General features: G+C 40.8%; 1 protein-coding gene across 9 annotated transcripts in view; it reads left to right on the top strand.

The window, feature by feature from the left end:
* TCF12 (transcription factor 12) overlaps window positions 1-14,504 on the top strand; it is a 307,685-nt gene extending 293,181 nt beyond the window's left edge. For 8 of the 9 annotated variants that reach the window (XM_036440877.2, XM_036440845.2, XM_036440855.2 and 5 more), the window contains 4 exons: window positions 140-302; window positions 5,884-6,116; window positions 9,118-9,271; window positions 12,204-14,504. In XM_036440877.2, the coding sequence (XP_036296770.1) occupies window positions 140-302; window positions 5,884-6,116; window positions 9,118-9,260 (539 nt within the window). In that variant the 3' untranslated portion in view covers window positions 9,261-9,271; window positions 12,204-14,504. The remainder of the gene's footprint in view (window positions 1-139; window positions 303-5,883; window positions 6,117-9,117; window positions 9,272-12,203) is intronic. The other variant, XM_045582229.1, reaches the window with a different exon arrangement.
* The last annotated feature ends 3,369 nt before the right edge of the window (window positions 14,505-17,873 follow it).

Here is a 17,873-nt window from a genome sequence, read left to right as displayed (position 1 = left end):
AGTATATTTCCCTACATCTTCATATTTCCCTCATAGCCCTCTGACAGCTAAGAGTATTTACCATCTCAATAGTGTTTTACTGACTTAGTTTTAACTCATGCGCCTGGATGTTTATTTTGTTTCTTTGACTCTTTGTTAGGTGGCTTGCAAAGTCAGTCTGGAACTGTTGTTCCAGCAGAAATCAAGACTGAAAACAAAGAGAAAGATGAAAACCTTCATGAACCTCCTTCATCAGATGACATGAAATCAGATGATGAATCCTCCCAAAAAGATATCAAGGTTTCATCTAGAGGCAGAACAAGGTATTTATCAACATTCAGGTGTTAAATTACACTCATGTGTGAAAGTATTGGGAAACTAAAGGATATTATGCATTTATTATTAAGTGTCAGCTGTGTTCTAACTGCTATGTTGGGACTTTATGTATGTTATCTCATTTAATTCTTACAGCATCCCTAGAAGGAAACCATACAAAGCTGATTCAAAAATTATGTTTTCTATTATACCACACTATATTAGAGTCTACATATAAAAAAAAAATTACATTTCTCCCCACAGTGCTTGTAAGGGAAGTCTATAGTCTGTAAGACAATTAGAGGACAAAATAGCTAAAACAAATTAAATTGTTCATTATACACATTTAGATATAGTTAATAAATATCTGAACATACTAATATAAGGCTAAATATATGGTAAGAATCTATTGTATGATTTAAAGCCAAGAGCTGGCAAATTATAGGCCACAGACCAAATCCAGCCCTCTGCCAATTTTTATTTTTTATTCTTTTACAGAATGTATTTTGTTTTTTTTTTCCCAATCCCCACTAAAGGATATGCTTTTGTGTTTGTTTGGTTTTTTAATTTATTTATTTGAGAGAGATAAAACAAAACAAAACATTGAGCTGTTGCTTTTCACATGCACCCCAATCTGGGAATCGAATCCACAGCCTGGGCAGGGCCCTGACCAAGAATCGTACAGGATGACACTCCAACCAACAAAGCCATACCTGCCAGGGCTGCCTGTTTTTACAAAAGAGTTTTAATAGAACACTTTCAAGCCTTATTTATTTACATACTAGAGGCTGAGTGCAGGAAATTTGTGCACTCGGAGTGGAGGTCCCTTTGGGAGCCCTTGGGGGATGTTTGACTGGCTGTTTAGGCCCGCTCCCCGGGCCATCCTTAGCAGACATCCTTACGCTGCTTCAGAGGCAAGAGAGGCTGCTATCACCGCCATTGCACTCGCCAACTGTGAGCCGGCCTCTGGCTGAGCAGCACTCCCCCTGTGGGAGTGCACTGACCACCAGGAGGTTAGTGCGTGTCACATTGACTGGTCATTCTGCCATTCTATTTGCATATTAGCCTTTTATAACATAGGATTGTCTATGGTTGCTTTTGCATGGAAGTAATAGCAGTTTTGAGTCATTGGCAAAAGAAAGTCATGGCCCACAAAGCTGAAAATATTTACTAACTGGCCCTTTATAAAAAAAAGTTTGCCAACTCCTGGTTTAAACATTAATTTGAGAAGAGTATAGAGAAGGAAATATTCTAAATGGGCTGATGTTGAGGAAGGTTTTCCAGAAATTTGACTTGACCCTACTTTGAAGTATGGATATTAACACATAATATGTTAGTTTGAAATGATTTTCAGATTCTTCCCTCAGATTTTTTTTACAGTTATATATTAAAACTAGATGACTTAGTATATTTATGGCCCATCCTATTTCTTGGTATATATTCACTTATAAATATGTATATATCACATATATATGAACTATAAACATTGTTCTTTGTATTAAATTATGGCACAAAGGAGATTACAGTAAGTGTGATAGATATAAAAAGCCAGCATGGTCCTTCCTCTATTCAAATACTTAAAAAGATGTCCTTTTGCCTTTGACATTCTCACTGTTTTCAGCACTTTAACATTTTTCTTGGGAAAAATTACATCTTAAGATACTAATGCTAATATTTTAGTATGCATTGTACTCACTTGTGTAGAGGCATGAAGAAGTGAAGACTGGATCATGAAATCTATAGACCGCTCCTTTGAGGCATCTTAATTCTTCCACAGTTTTATTATTCAAATAGAATTTTAAGGGGAAAAGTTACATGTTTCCTCTTCATCTTATAGATCAGAGGTTTGAAGTTTTTCTGTGTAAATGGCCAGGTAAATCAATATGTTCAGCTTTGTGGGCCCTATGTCGCAACTGCTCAACTCTGCCATTGAAGCAGAAGAGCAGCTATAGACAATACATCAAGAAATGGACTGGCTCTTCCAATAAAATTTTATTTACAAAAATAGATAGCCAGCTGCTGGGTCACAGTTTACTGAAGCCAGTTATAGGTCATCAGAAATTGAGAGGCAGTAAAATAGGTTAATAATAACAATATTTAGTAATTAACAATATGTCCTTCACACAAAGTAAGGCTAGCCTGGGTTTTCCTCATGGCTCCATCATATACTTGCCAAGTAACCTTGGGCAAGTCATTCAAAGTCTCTGAGATAGAATCCTTGTGGGAATAAACTGAAAATGATGCACATAAAGCCCTTTACACACTGTCTCACATGCAGTAAACACTCATTAAATATAATAGAGTTACTGTTATGATGATGGTAATGCTAGGTGTGTGGTATAGCTTTGCTTCCATTGAGCACTGACCTGGGTTCTTGTCATACTGCCACTAATTGGCTTTGCAATCCTAGGGAGATAACTGATTTCTATGGATCTTGCTGTGGTTTTCAATCCTGCTGCACAGGCTCCAGAAACATTTTAGAAGTACAAGCTCACTAAATCAGCATGTGGTAGTGGACCTATTTTTTTTTTAAGTGTTCCTAAAGATTCTGATAAATAGCCACATTTGGAAATCTTTGGGGTAGATGATCTGTCAAGGTCCTTTTGCAGTCTAAGCTAGTGATTGTCTATTAAAAGAAGAATACTTTTATGTAATTCTTGAAAATTAGTATATAGGAATCTATTGTGTACTTCTTTATTACAGTAGTCAGCATATTAGAAAAGAGGGGGAAACATCTGTTCTTTGTGCATATCATCTTAAGGATCTAAGAGTCTCTGCTCAATAATTTATTTCTGAAATATAAGTAGAATTTTCTAGAATTTATTCCAAAGCATCTCCCTTGCATGTTTTTTCTGATATCTTAATGCATTTTTATTACAGAAATTTGGAAAATACAGAACAGTGTACAAAAAAAATCACAATAAACTCTACCACCCAGAGTCAACTACTATCTATTATACTTTTCAAGGAATATCTCTTTTTCCATAAACATAGTTTAAATTTGAATTAAACTGGAAATAAGTTTTATAATGTCAACTTTTTTTTCATTTAACATTTTTAACTTTTTCATCTATCCCTAAATGTTTCCTGCAAAATGGAAGAATATTTCTACCACCCCCAACAGTTTCCACATGGGCCTTTGTATCAGCACCCTCTCCCATCCCCTAACAACCTCTGATCTGCTTTCCATTATCATGGTTTTTTTCTGGAAGTTCATGTAAATAGACTCATACAGAATGTAGTCTTCTGTGTCTGGCAGCTCTTACTGAATGAATCTGCAGCTTAATTTTTTTTTTTTTAGAGGATGTATAGTAGGCCACTGTCTGGATGTATGGGATTTATCCACAAACCTCCTATTATTGGCCTCCAGTGTGTCATTAATGTAATAGTTCTGTGATCAACTTTCTTTACATAAATTTCTTTGTACATCTCCAATTGTATTCATAGCATGAATTTATAAAGTTAGAATTAGTGATTAAGAGGTAATAAATATTTTAAGGCTTTGAATTTTTATTTTGCCAATTTGTCCTTCAAAAATATTGTTTCAGTTCCCCATGTTTTTTTAAAAATTTTATCCTCACCTGAGAATATGTTTACTGATGTGAGAGAGAAGTATTAATCAGTTGCCTCCTGTATGTGCCCTGATTAGGAATTGGACTGATGCTTCAACCTACTGAGCCACCCAGCCAGGGCCAGTTCGCCCATATTTTTAATTATCACTACTGATGATATTTCCCTCTGGAATAAAAAAATAGTGATTTTCTGAGATACTTCTTGCGCTCTATGCTTCAAGCTTTTTTCTGTTTATCAGATGACTGCCAGCGTATGTTTAAGAGTATAGGTTATACAAATCAATGTACTGGCGTATGAGGACAGTGCTTCCCACATTTTAAAGTACATATTGTATAAATCAACTTGGGATTCTGCTAAAATGCAGATTTTTGTGTTGTTAACAAGCTCCAGTAATGCTCGTGCTGCTGACCACATTTTGAGTGGCAGAGTGCCTAGAATATTATGTATTTTTTGTACACTGTTCTGTATTTTCTAGGCACGATATTATGTAGTCATTCAAATTAAATTTATGAAGAGTTTCACTAGCATGGAGAAGTCTTCACGCTGTACTATGCAATGGAAATGCATTTTTTAATGTACAGCATGGGGCAAAATGGATTTACAGTTGTTTGTATGGAAAATAATACAATCCTATATAATAAAACTTGTGCATCAGGGTGGAGGGGTATCCCTCAGCCCAGCCTGCACTCTCTCCAATCTGGAATTCCTCTCATAATCCAGGATTTCTGGCTCCCAACTTCTCACCTGCCTAACTACTCCCCTGCCCCTAACTGCCCTCCTCTGCTGGCCCAGTAACTCCTAACTGCCTTCCCTTGCCTGTATGCTTGGTTGCCCCCAACTGCCCTCCCCTGCAGGCCTAGTTGCCTCTAACTGTCATCCTCTAACTGTTGTCCCCTACAGGCCTGGTTCTCTGCTCCCCCCCCCCCCCCCACAAATGCCCTCCCCTGCAGGCCTGGTCCACCCCAACTGCCCTCCCCTGCAGGCCTGGTCCACCCCAACTGCCCTCCCCTGCAGGCCTAAGTCCTCCCAACTGTCCTCCCCTGCAAACCTGGTCACCCCCAACTACCCTCTTCTGCTGGCCTGCTCATTCCTAACTGCCCTCCCCTATAAGCCTGATTGCTCCCAAATGCCATCCCCTGCTGGCCATCTTGTGATGACCATCTTTGAGCACATGGGGGTGGCCATCTTTAACCACATGGGTGGACCATCTTGTGTGTTGGAGGGATGGTTAATTTGCATATTACTCTTTTATTAGATAGGTAGAGCTAGTATACAAATAGTCTCCATGCCATCATGCCATCATGCTGTAATGGCTCAGACATTCAACACTGAGTAGAGAGGAATGAGGACCAGCCAGTCTGCGGCCTGGGAGAGGGACAAGCCACGCATCCTGAAGACCCCTGCGGCTGTGGCCAGCCCGGGTCCTGGGTGCCTGTGATAGGCTAGAGAAGGGAATCCTGGGTTCTGGGTGTGGGGCGAGGCAGAGGCATTTAGGGGCAATCTGGCAGGCAGGCGTAAGTGGTTAGGGGTGATCTGGCAGGCAGGCAGAGGTGGTTAGGGGCGATCAGGCCAGGCAGGCAGGCAGGAGAGTGGTTAGAAGCCAGTAGTCCCAGATTGCAAGAGGCAATTGAACATCCCCCGAGGGGTCCTGGATTGGAGAAGGTGCAGGCCAGGCTGAGAGATCCCATCCCTCCTCTTCGCCCCCCACCCCACCCCCGCATGAATTTTGTGCGCTGGGTCTCTAGTTAATAAATAATAATGATAATACAAGAATTTCTAACCTACTTCTAAATTGTAAACCTACTTTGCCTACCCTGTTTGTGATATCATTTGAATTGCATTTGAAGAAAAACTGGAAAGAAATAGACATTCATATGAAATGTAATTATTACTACTGTTGGTTAAAATTTTTTATAAGTAATTTTTTTGCATCTTTATACTTTATAATTTCATTCAGTAAACATATTTGTGCTTTATAGGGAAGCTAATAGGCATTGTTGTTCCTTTGTTTTTTAGCAGTACTAATGAAGATGAGGATTTGAACCCAGAACAGAAGATAGAAAGGGAGAAGGAAAGGCGGATGGCTAACAATGCCAGGGAGCGCTTGCGTGTACGGGATATCAACGAGGCATTCAAAGAGCTTGGTCGAATGTGTCAACTTCATTTAAAGAGTGAAAAACCCCAAACAAAACTCCTTATTCTTCATCAGGCTGTGGCAGTCATCCTTAGTCTTGAACAGCAAGTCAGAGGTAAGTAGGTTCAGCAAAGATACATAACTGTTCTGCCTCAGGTGGGCAGACATTTCTGTTTTCACTCACTCTTCTCCTAGGCATATTATTTGCAAGTTCAATTAGTACTTCTGCCACTGTATCATCTGGGTCAAATTTTCTTTCTGGTTCTCTCACCTCTGTCTCACTGTATTGGTCAATATCTATAGGCTCAGTGCTTCACACAAACTAACAGAGTAATCCTGTGTAACAATGCAAAACAGCCACCCTCCTGCTGCTGCTCAGCATTATGCTTTGTGCCTCTTTGTCCTGTTGATTCTGGTGTCCAACACTCTTGAATTTACCTGCCTAGACCTGTCCTCCTGCTCCTTCTTTCTTTCCTACTTCTCTGCTCTCCGTTTCTTGCCTGCTTTACCCTGGGGACATCTACGAGGCCATGCTGTTTGATAGCATGCCTGGTCATGGCCCCTCCTGGTTTGGCCTCATATGGATGTCCTCTATACCCATCTCAATAAGGCATCAGGACTTCTTTGTTGATCCCTGATCAGGAATGCCATGAATTTCTTGGGCTGATATGCACTGGCATGCCTGAATGTCCCTAAGAGCAAAAGTGTAATTATTAGGTTCATCCACTACTGACTCAGAAAGCTCCCCCAGCTGTTCAACTTCTTAAGAAGTTTGATGGAATCTTGAAGATGCTTTGAAACTTCATTTTTCTGAACAAGCATTTATTACTCTGTTCCATTCAGCTATGTGCTAGACCCTGAATTATCAACACAAACCCTTGAGAGGTTCTACCATTGTTTTGTTTTTTTTTAATATATTTTATTGATTTTTTTTTTTTTTTTACAGAGAGGAAGGTAGAGGGATAGAGAGTTAGAAACATCGATGAAAGAGAGACATCAATCAGCTGCCTCCTGCACACCCCCTACTGGGAATGTGCCCGCAACCAAGACACATGCCCTTGACCGGAATCGAACCCAGGACCTTTCAGTCCGCAGGCCAACGCTCTATCCACTGAGCCAAACCGGTTTTTGCTCTACCATTGTTCTTGCTTTTTTGCAAACTACTTGTGTATCTTTTTATCCAAAATTATGAATGCCTCATCCTAAGCCTTTTTTCAAGAATTTATAGATGTAGCCTTGGGTTTCAGACTCTGCCTCTCTCTTCATTGAGAGAAATTTCGTGTCTTATGCATTGGATATTTGTGTAATATTTCATGTGAAGGAAGTTGGAAAAGAAAAAAGAAATAGAAGTAGACAGATGCTTGACAACTATAACCATAAAACTCCCTGCTCTGATTACAGGAAGAATACTCTCTTTAGTAGGGAAAGCAGAGTTAAAGAACTAGAACACACTTTCAGAAAAATATGCAGCAGAATTTATCCACTTTCCATCAGTTTCTACAAGGATTTGATTTTGTTTACATGTCTAGTTTGGGCATCCTGGACATCCCCTCGGGTTTGGGAGGACGCTCCAAGACTGTCAGGAGCTGTGTACAGCCTGTCACCCCAGACAAGTGTTCTACGGGGAGGCCAACCAGGCCCAGGCCCAGTGCATCTGGGGAACAGCAGGGAAAGTGGCTTTCCCTCCAAGCCTCCAATTCGGCCAGAGCACTCTTTGTGCCTTGGTGCCCCACATATTAAATCCTGTCTGGCCCCTGCCATTGCCAATTTAAGCCTTTACCTTATTATGACTACATGTTTCCTAATCCTCAGCAGATTTCACATATTACTGTCATGTTTGTACTCTCAGTTTTTACTAAAGGTTGAATTACAGGTCAAGTGCTTCCTCATCAAACTCTTTAACAGGGCAGTGCATCAGCTCACTTCTCTTCCAGTGATAATTTAGACTCGATAGAACTATTACGATTTTAGTTTCCTGGTCTCTTAGAGAGCTTAAAGATGTGTAAACTAGGACAATGTTCCCAAATCTGATTGGTCGCAGAAACTCCGGATGCTTTTCCTTTTCCTAAGCAAATTTTCAGACCGTAACCTAGTAGATTTTAATTTAGTTGCAACAGGATGGTCAAACATGGTAGTCTTAGTGTATTCATTGGTAATACTCCTTATTAAAGTCGCACCGAAATGAATAAAAATGGAATTAACTTACAAGGACAGATGGGAGATAAAAGAGCAGCTGAGATAGCAAAACTGTATTATTAAGATGGAAAGAAAGTAGAACAGTGGTAACTGCCTTATTTAGAGAGGAGAAATGAAGGGGAGCCTGCAGGAAAACCAAGAAGCAGAGCGGTTGCCCAGAGAGCCCCCTTTCCTGACCGGCCTGCGCTTTGGAGGTGCTGATTGTTGCAACAGCACCAGGCCTGACGCAGAAAACTGATTGAAGATCTTCTGTGGAAAAGTTGGATCCCTAAGTCTCTTCTCCACTTCATATTGCTTCTGCCCTCTCTTCTCTTCCCCCATAAAAGACAGAACGGGTATTTTCTAGGGGGAAATGAAACCAGAAAGGCTGCAAATATGGATCATCAAGAAAAGCAGAGGACCTGAGAGGCAGGAAATTGAACAGTGAACCCCTCAGCCCTGTGTCCCGCTTCGCTTCTCTAATGCCTGCAGCCACGTATATTAACCCATCTTCAAAAGATTGGAGAGTTCTTTTCTAGAGAAACGAAATGCTCTAGAGCAGTGGTTCTCCGCTTTTCTAATGCCACGACCCTTGAATACAGTTCCTCATGCTGTGGTGACCCCCAACCATAAAATTATTTTTGTTGTTACTTCATAACTGTAATTTTGCTACTATCGATATTTTGAATCATAATGCAAATATCTGTGTTTTCCTATGGCCTTGGGCTCTACAGCAGTTGAGAACCGCTGGCAGGATGCCTGCTCTAGAGAAAAGACCTCCAGATTTAGCAATTCCTGAGTAACAATGTCTCAGTTTTGGATTACCATAGGATAAAATTCTCAGAAAGAAAAATAACAGTAATTTGCTCAGTTTAAGACCTAAGAGTTCCTGGCTCATAACTTATGATTGTAATAATAAAAATTATTTTCCTCTGTTTCAGAGAGGAATCTGAACCCCAAAGCAGCCTGCCTTAAAAGAAGGGAAGAAGAAAAAGTTTCTGCCGTATCGGCAGAGCCGCCAACCACACTACCAGGGACTCATCCTGGGCTTAGTGAAGCTACCAACCCTATGGGTCATATGTAAACATCAGCCAGGTGAGTAAGAGTATGGAAAGGAGGTCACCTGATGTATCTCAAAGTTAGAACCTTTGAACAGAATGCTCTAGTGGCACTGGTTGTGCTAAAGGTCACATGTAATTTGGAATCCAACATTTTACCTTTCTGTTGTATAGTCATACTTACAGAGCCAGGGTCATCTTATACCCAGTTACTATTCTCTTCAAAGTACATCCTGTGGTTTATAATAATTTTGGGGGGAAAGGGAGAAATATGGGGTTCTGTTCTCGATCATCATGAATGTCATTCTGGTCCAAGAAGAAAACAGTGCAATGACTCTTCCTCCAAAAATTACTTTTGCTACCACTTATACTCTTCATTCTCTACCAGAATTACTTAGCTTTATCGTCAACCAGTTTTCTGTTAACCATCCACCTCTTCTTTGCCATAAATCTTCATTTGTATACAAAAAAGTTACTACTTGTTTCCATTGGATCAATAATGCAAGTTGGTAATATGCATCTTTATTCCCAGAAAAAATATCAGTGATACCAATAATCTACAGATGAATGTAAATGTGTCATATATGCTAGAACCAGAATGCCCTTCTCTCTAGAATTATACTTGTTGAAAGACTGTTCTTTTATTTTCCTCTTCATGGACTAAATACAGTTTAATTCCTTGTGATTTCTTTTTAACTGAGTTGGCAAAAGTAATATGAGGGTGTTGCTCAAGTTGCTCATTTGAATCACCTTTTTCTTAACTATATGCATTTACGTTATCTCTAATCTTAGTTGTATAGTTAATGTTTAGGTGGCAGAAATGAATGTAGACTGTAATTAAATATTTTGGACAGTAGCATTTTAGCTAATCATCATGGATTAGAAGTAGAACAAGTAGAACTGGTAGCTTCATTTTTGTAATCTGCTTCAGCAATGGGTAGTTCTTTTCCCAGGAGATTAAAAGCAGTAAGCAGAGATGTATGAATGGGAGGTGTGGAGCAGCAAAATAATTTTCAGTACAGTTTCATTTAATTAGCTTTATGGCTGTCATTTTGAGCTGGAAGTCTGGAATTTGATAGGATAGTTTGCAAACTACAAACACTAGTCAGTAACTCACCCTTTCCTGAAAAATATGGTTCCTATCACCTCTACACATAGCCTTCCTAGGAACAAAGTAGACCAAAAAACTTCCTTTAGGGACAAGAGGAAGAATGTTGATGTAATTATTTAAGTGTCAATTATAATTCTAGTATTAGCACACTGGATAAAACCTAAGCCATGTCCGCTGCCGAAACCAGTTTGGCTCAGTGGATAGAGCGTCGGCCTGCGGACTGAAAGGTCCCAGGTTCGATTCCTGTCAAGGGCATGTACCTTGGTTGTGGGCACATCCCCAGTAGGGGGCGTGCAAGAGGCAGCTGATCGATGTCTCTCATCGATGTTTCTAACTCTCTATCCCTCTCCCTTCCTCTCTGTGAAAAATCAATAAAATAAAATAAAATAAATCAATAAAATATATTTTTAAAAAATCAAAATATATTTAAAAAAAAAACAACCCTAAGCCATGTCCCCTAACAAAAACCATCCAGCAATCAGTTTCAAAAATATACTTTGAAATTTTAAAATAAAAACATGCAACTGTTTCTTAATGCAAAAGTGACTTTCTAAATTAGCAGATCATTTTGAAGAAGTGTGATGCAAGGTCACTTCTTATGCTCAGATCTCAGATGACCAACAAGCTGTGAAGATTGCTTTATGTTCATCTGTCACATTTATCTCAGAGCTTGTGTCTTATTTTTCTTGTTTCTCTCCAGTTTGTTGTACCCATTTTCTCTTACTCCCTTTCCCCATTTCTCTCTCTCTAACTCTTCCTACCTCACATCTGTCTTACCCCCTTCTGTTCACTTCCTGCTCTTTTTACTGCTTCCGTTTCTCATATGACTTTCCTATCTCCACAATGAGGAAATTCTCCCACTTAAATTAAACTTTTGAGATTCCTACTTATCAAAAAGAGTTTATCAAAAATCCCTTTTTTAAAAAACATAATGTAGTAAATGCACTTTGTTTCATTAGATTTTATTGGTTAGTTTTATTATCTTAAAATAATGTCTTATAGGTTTCTAATTTCATAAGTTAGTTGTCTAGTCTTACCTGATAACCTTCAATTCTTTATAGAACTAGGCAGCAGATTAAAACCAGCAAGAGACTGAGCATCAGGGAAATAACTGCTAGAATCCAATTAGCTGATAAGTGATCACAGAGTGAATGACTGGGAAAGCATAAGAATTTTCCACCGTGTAATATAAGGCCAGGTATCTGTTATTTGAGTATCTGTTATCCATCCCTAAGAGCATCCCTCTACTGCAAATAATACTGTGGTCATTGTTGAAAAAGGAGGTGCAAGGTACAAGTCTTCCTAAAACTATTTCCATAAAAAATGGCTAAAATGGAAAATTTTAGAGTCACTACTATCTACATTACATTAAGGATATAAATATGTGTAAAATGTGGACTATACATTTTCTTAATTCATTGAGCAAATATTTCTAGAGGTTCTGCTATTGACCAGGAACTGGGATCAATGTGAAGATGAATACAAAATGGTCCCTGCCTTCAGAAATGTTCAGTTTAGAGAAGATAGGTACGAACTGTTAACACAGTGTGATTGATGGGCTGGAATGTTGCTCAAATTAAGGTTTGCTTAATTGTCACAGCTGTTGTACAATCCTGTATTTTGTTATTCTATAATCACATGATCTCCTTAAAAAATGTTACCACATCTTCAAGTAAAAGTATTTTAATTACCCCTTGAAAGAAAGAGGCTTATATAAGTCGTGTAGGAGACTGTTAATTTAGTGTAAAACTGGGTATAAGAAATGTCAGCCTTTTGGGGTCTTTGTCTGGGGAGGTGTTTTTTTTAACAACGATGTGCTAATTGGTTCTGTTCTCTCCCTTGGCTCTCCCTGCCACAGTTCCAGAGTTATCAGTAGGCTAGATAGAAGGTGAACTCTCCTCAGAAGGACTGGACAACTCAGATTATCTGAAGACAAACCTGATAGAAGGGAGAAGAAAAAACAAGACACTTGAAGCAAGAAACTCAAATGTAATCCTACGATCAAAGCAACTGGTCAGCACTTCATCAGAAGTGAAGATAGGAAGCTCATCGACGTGTCATTTTGTCACAAGCAGTGTCGCTTCTGCACAATCAGAGATTGTCTCGATCTCTCCACTCACCGTGGAAGTTGCCTTGTGCCTAAACTGAATTGACAAATGCATTGTAACTACAAATTTTATTTATTGTTCTGGAACTGTAAGGTCTGCATATGAAAGGGAAAGAGTTAATGTGGAAAGCTGATGTGCACTCAGCTGATGCCAGCATTCGTGAGAGCTGTTCACGTGCAGAGAACAAAGCAGTGACAGCCATTGGCCCTTAGCATTCCCGGCATACCTGTTAGTGTCTTAAAAAGGAAGGGAAAAGTCCTTTGTTGCCCTGTCCTATCCTTTTGCCATATGAATACTTTTTCATAAAATAGGAAAATACTACTTGGTATAGCTTTTCTCTCGCTTTCATTTTTTCATTCATTTTTCTTTTCTCTTGATGGGTGTTATATTTGGTCTCTGAAATGGAGTAGTTTATGGTCATAGTCCAGAATCCTCCGGGTAGCCCTCTGTGCTTTGCCTATTTACCTTACAAAGATAAGCAGAGACCATCTGTGACCATAACTTCACTTTGGGGAAATTTTGTCCCCTAGATTTTCCCCTAAATACATACTGCTTTATTTCTAATAATAATCAAGACTTTTCAAGCTTCTAGGTTTCATAGGAAAGCTTGTGATAGCAAGAAGTGTAAATTACAAGGGAAGAATCTACTATTTAGAAATTGCTTTGTTTTTCAAGAGCAGTAAGTAACTACATACAGTACTTACAAAGAGTTAGCTATAAGGAAGCACAAAACGGATTTAAAATTCAAAGAAGATTTCAGGCTGTGGTTATGGTGACCATAACAAAACCCAGTAGTCACCAAGGCGGGGGTAGTGTGATAAATGAACACACCGCTCTGAGGCTGGTTACTTAGGGGATACAAGAGCAGCGGTCACCCATGTTTCCTTTTCCCGCCTTTATTTCTCTGCTGTTTGGGTGGGTGGGCAGTGGGGAAGAATTCCGTGGGTGACTTAATCAGCCGCCAACCACCTGCCCCGCCCCAAGAAGATGAGCCAGATTAGCATTAAACCAGTGCTCGTCAGTCCATCGTAACGCTGTGCCCTGACGCACCCCTGTCTCTTACCCTTAAGAGTTATTTTTTGTCAGACATAATAAGCACTTTGAACTTCCATGAAACCTGTCTTCCACCACAACTACCCTGGGAGAGAAAAACATGCTAACAAGGTTGTCTTAGCTTAACAATTCCCATCGCCAGTACCAACGGTGGCAGTCAGCACACAGAAGAAAGGACCCAGACCACTGTGTGGCTGAAAGATTTCTGTTCATTTGAAAGAACAAAACCGGGACAGAACTTCAGATCCTCCGATCAGGATGATTCCTAACAAGTCAGTCTTTTGTGAACTTAGTGGACTTTTTAGTTACTTTAATTTGCATATATTCTCGATTACATCGGACTCTCTGTGGCCTTGTTCTTCATTTCAGTGTTAATCAGCTAAACAGAAATTGTTGCTTATGATGTGTGAGTGAACACAGGCCACCGCCTGGCCTTTTCCTTCAGAGCTTGTTGTCTTTTTCGCTATATTAGACTTTGCAGTATGCCCAGAAGCTTTCCTTCATAAAATAGAGAGAAAAAAACATTTGGCTTATTTTTCACTGTAGCTAGTCTTTTATACAATAATCTTGTAAGAAAATTTCTTGAATTCTAAATATTACTCTTTCTAGATTTTTGAAATCAAAAAGTTTTCAGTAAAAAGTTTCTTACTTTATTTTATTATATTAGGTAGTAAAAATGTAGGGTTATTTACCATAACCTGTTCATTAATATCAGAAATTTACAATAGCATTTTAAGACCATAGTAGGACTCTAGCATACCGTGTAGTACCTATGGAGTATTGTAAGAGCTAATTGTCCGAGATGAATTGCTTCTCATCTTGTTCTCCAGTTTCCATTGTTGGTTTATTGCAGATTTGTATCCTGTGTCAAATTGAAGGTATTATTGATAAATCTTTTCAACCAGCAGCAAGAAGTTCAAAATTTTTCTGTCACTGTAACAGAAAACACAATATGTATATAACATTTATGTAGCAATAAATGTGCCATCTTTTTTTAACATAGTAAACTAGTGAGTTTTTTACATTCCTCTCTCAAAGAATAATGCATTTTGTTTTCTTCATCTCATTTCTCTCAGAAATGCCCACACTGTTTTTCTTTTACCCCCGCCCCAGCTGTATTGAAATATAATTAACATACAACATTGTGAAGTTTAAGGTATACAACATAATGTGTGATATATACATATATTACAAAGTGATTACCCCAATATTTTATTTAACATCCATTACCTCACATAGCTGCTTTTGTGTGTGTGGTGAGAGGCGCATGCTGCTTTCACATCTGCATCGTTTATAACATTAAACCCTTCGGGGCAGAGTCGGCCTGTAGAACTGAGTTGGTATTAGAGTCTATAGCTTCTCTGGGTTTTGTATTTCTCTTGGCTCTCTCTTCTGAGAGTGGCCTTTTAGCCTTCTCCTTAACTGTTTGACCAAACATCAGTTACTAGTTAATAACTACTCATTTGTAGATCTAGAAATAAATGAAGAAAATGGAAAAATATTTAAATGAGGCTTTTGAAATGGACATTCTTCAAAGCGCTTTTCACGTTTTATGTCCCTTTTCTCACAAAAAGCCTAGATCTTAGAGAATGGTTGTATTTACAGTTCTCTCACACACCACCACCACTAGAAATATGCATAGTGATTGCCCATGAGAAGTTCATGCCAGGAAAGGGCCTGAGGAACAGTGGGTAGCCTTTCGGTGGATCTGTATGTGAGGTGCCCATGGCCCTATCACACCCTCTTGGGATCCTGCCAGGATGCTTCTCCATGAATTATGAAACCCACTGTCCACAGATCATTTTGCTAACTCAGATTTGGTGAAAACAGTTAAATGTCAATTTCATTTTTCTTTATAGAAAACAACTAAATAAAAGTTCCATCTGAAGAAAATACAGAATGTTAGAATTGAAATCTAGATACCATCTGATCAACTGCCTCATTAATCTATACTAATAAAAGGGTAATATGCTAATTAGACCAGATGTCTTCTGGACATCCTTCCAGGTGTCTTTCTAGACAAAGCCACGGTAGTGGGGCCAAGGCAGAGACGGTTAGGGGTGATCAGGCCAGCAGGAAAGAGCAGTTAGAGGAATCAGGCCAGCAGGGGAGGGCAGTTGGGGGTGATCAGGCCAGCAGGCCGAGAGCTTAGGGGCAATCAGGCAGGCAGGCAGGTGAGTGGTTAGGAGCCAGCAGTTCCAGATTGTGAGAGGGTGGGGTTGGGCCTAAACCAGCAGCCAGACATCCCCTGAGGGGTCACAGATTGGAGAGGGTGCAGACTGAGCTGAAGGACACCCTCTCCCGTGCACAAATTTCATATACTGGGCCTCTAGTAGATGTTTAAAGACAAAGGCCCAAAGAGGTGGTATTTCTCTACAAGAACACACCTAGTAACAGATCAAGATGTTTAAAACTTTGCCAACAAATATTGGTGCTTTGATTTGTTATTCTTTCTCGACAGATGTGTAAGCCAGTTCTATTTGTTGGCTTTATTTTTCTCTCTACTACATTTTTCTTTCATTTTTCCCCTAGTCGATATCCCAGGGAAACTCAGATTTTAAGTAGGCATTACATCGTGTGTGTGGGGGTGTGTGTGTGTGGGTGTTAAAAGTTAAAAGAGTATTAGCTTTGGCATCATGTAGTCCTCAATTTAAATCCAAGGTCAGCATCTAATTAACTATTTCCTTACCTGAAACATGGAGATACATGCTAGAGTTGTGTAAGTACTGGATGAAACAATGGGAGCAAATAGGATGGGCCTGCAGACCCTGATGCAGGCCTGACATCTGTGGAGGCAAGCAGGAGGGAGGGGTAGGCTGCCGTGGAGTTTGGGGAGCGTCCTGGCCTGCCTAGGGGACCACGAAGATCCCTATTGAGGAGTCTAGTGCTGGGCAGAAACATCAAGGAACTGATCTCTCTGTTGTAATCGGTCATTGGCTGTGAGCCACCTGGGAAGGTACACTCAGAATACAGCACCAAAGGTGGCGCACCTGCAGGCTGACGGCGGACTGCACTCTCCAGACAGGCGGTCCCCCCAAAAGACCTCCGAAGTGTGTGTCCACAGCGTCCACAACACGGGGATGTTACTCCCCACAAAACTGGCGAACAAAACAACTGTCTTCTGCAGATGCTGGGACTGGAGGGAACCTCAGCAGGCTAATCGGCATTTCAAAATCTGGGGTTCTTTCCCCCTTGGCATTCCACAAAGTGCACCCACACGTGTTATCGGGAAGGGCAAATTTCTCCTTCACGTTCACGGGCTGCGACAAGGGCTGGCAGCTGGGGCGGAGTCCCTGTGGCCGCCGGCTGCCGGCAGGGTGCAGTATTCTGTGGTTCCCAGAGCATCATCATCGTCCCAGTCAGTGGGTGGCCACCTGGTTAGACGGCCACGTGTTCTCCTTGTGGGGTGTTTCTCTGTGAGAGCGTCCCGGCCCCGGGAGCTTTTACCTCCGCCCTGTACTGAGGCAGTCCCTGTCCTCACCTGTCCCTGTCTTAGCACTTACTTCGGAAGGTAGCCTGAAAGGTTTTTCTCTGCACCCTTTGGCCAACAGAGCCAAGTATCAACAGTACAACGATTGAAATTTCTTTTGAGAGGCAAATTTTTAAACTTAAACTTCTTCTAATGCCACTTCAAAATAGTCTCACCCAGGCTGTGGTATTTTGTGGAAGAGCCACACTCAAGGGGCCAAAGAGCCGCGTGTGGCTCACAACCCACAGTTTGCCGACCACAGGCCTAGACCTACAATCTCGTCCCAAAACTGGCATGGGGCTCCGCTGCATGGTGCCTGTTTTCGAGGCTCCACCGGCCCGGCCCCCTCGCTGACGCCCGCAGCTCCCTGAGCCGTTCTGTCCTCTCACGCTGTAAGCGCAACCGCCTCCCGAAGCCTGTGAAAACGTGGGCAGCCTGGGGGGGAAATGTGCCCAAAAATCAAATTCATTTAAAAAACAATTATTAAAAAATCATCTCGGGTTTTTATAGAAAAATAAAATTACTTCCATGTGTGATTAGAGCTCATTTTAATATGTTTCATATGATAGAGGCTAGGACATCCAAAGGCCTTAAACCCATCCTGGGTTCCTTCAGTGGCAGCCTCTCCCCCCTCCCCCCCTCTCATTTACCGCTAGTCTCCTGGGGAGAACAGCGGTGCCTCCCCCTGGAGGCAAGGACTCAGCGGGCATCTCCCGAGATCGCTCTGCCTGGACTGCAGGACCCGGACAGCACAGCCCCCTGCCCCCAGGGACAGGTCTTTCCTCCCTCTGTCCCTCGCAGCCCTAGGAGATGTTTTGCTTTCTCCCGTTTCCCAGACCTTCTGCAGGCCCCTTTCCTGCACCCCTGAGTCTTTTCTCCTAACCATTCGACTGAGGAG

The sequence above is a fragment of the Pipistrellus kuhlii genome, unplaced genomic scaffold, assembly GCF_014108245.1.
Source record: "Pipistrellus kuhlii isolate mPipKuh1 unplaced genomic scaffold, mPipKuh1.p scaffold_m20_p_1, whole genome shotgun sequence".
NCBI classification, from domain to species: domain Eukaryota; kingdom Metazoa; phylum Chordata; class Mammalia; order Chiroptera; family Vespertilionidae; genus Pipistrellus; species Pipistrellus kuhlii.
The sequence above is the reverse complement of the archived record's forward strand: the minus strand, read 5'-3'. Positions and strand labels throughout refer to the sequence as shown.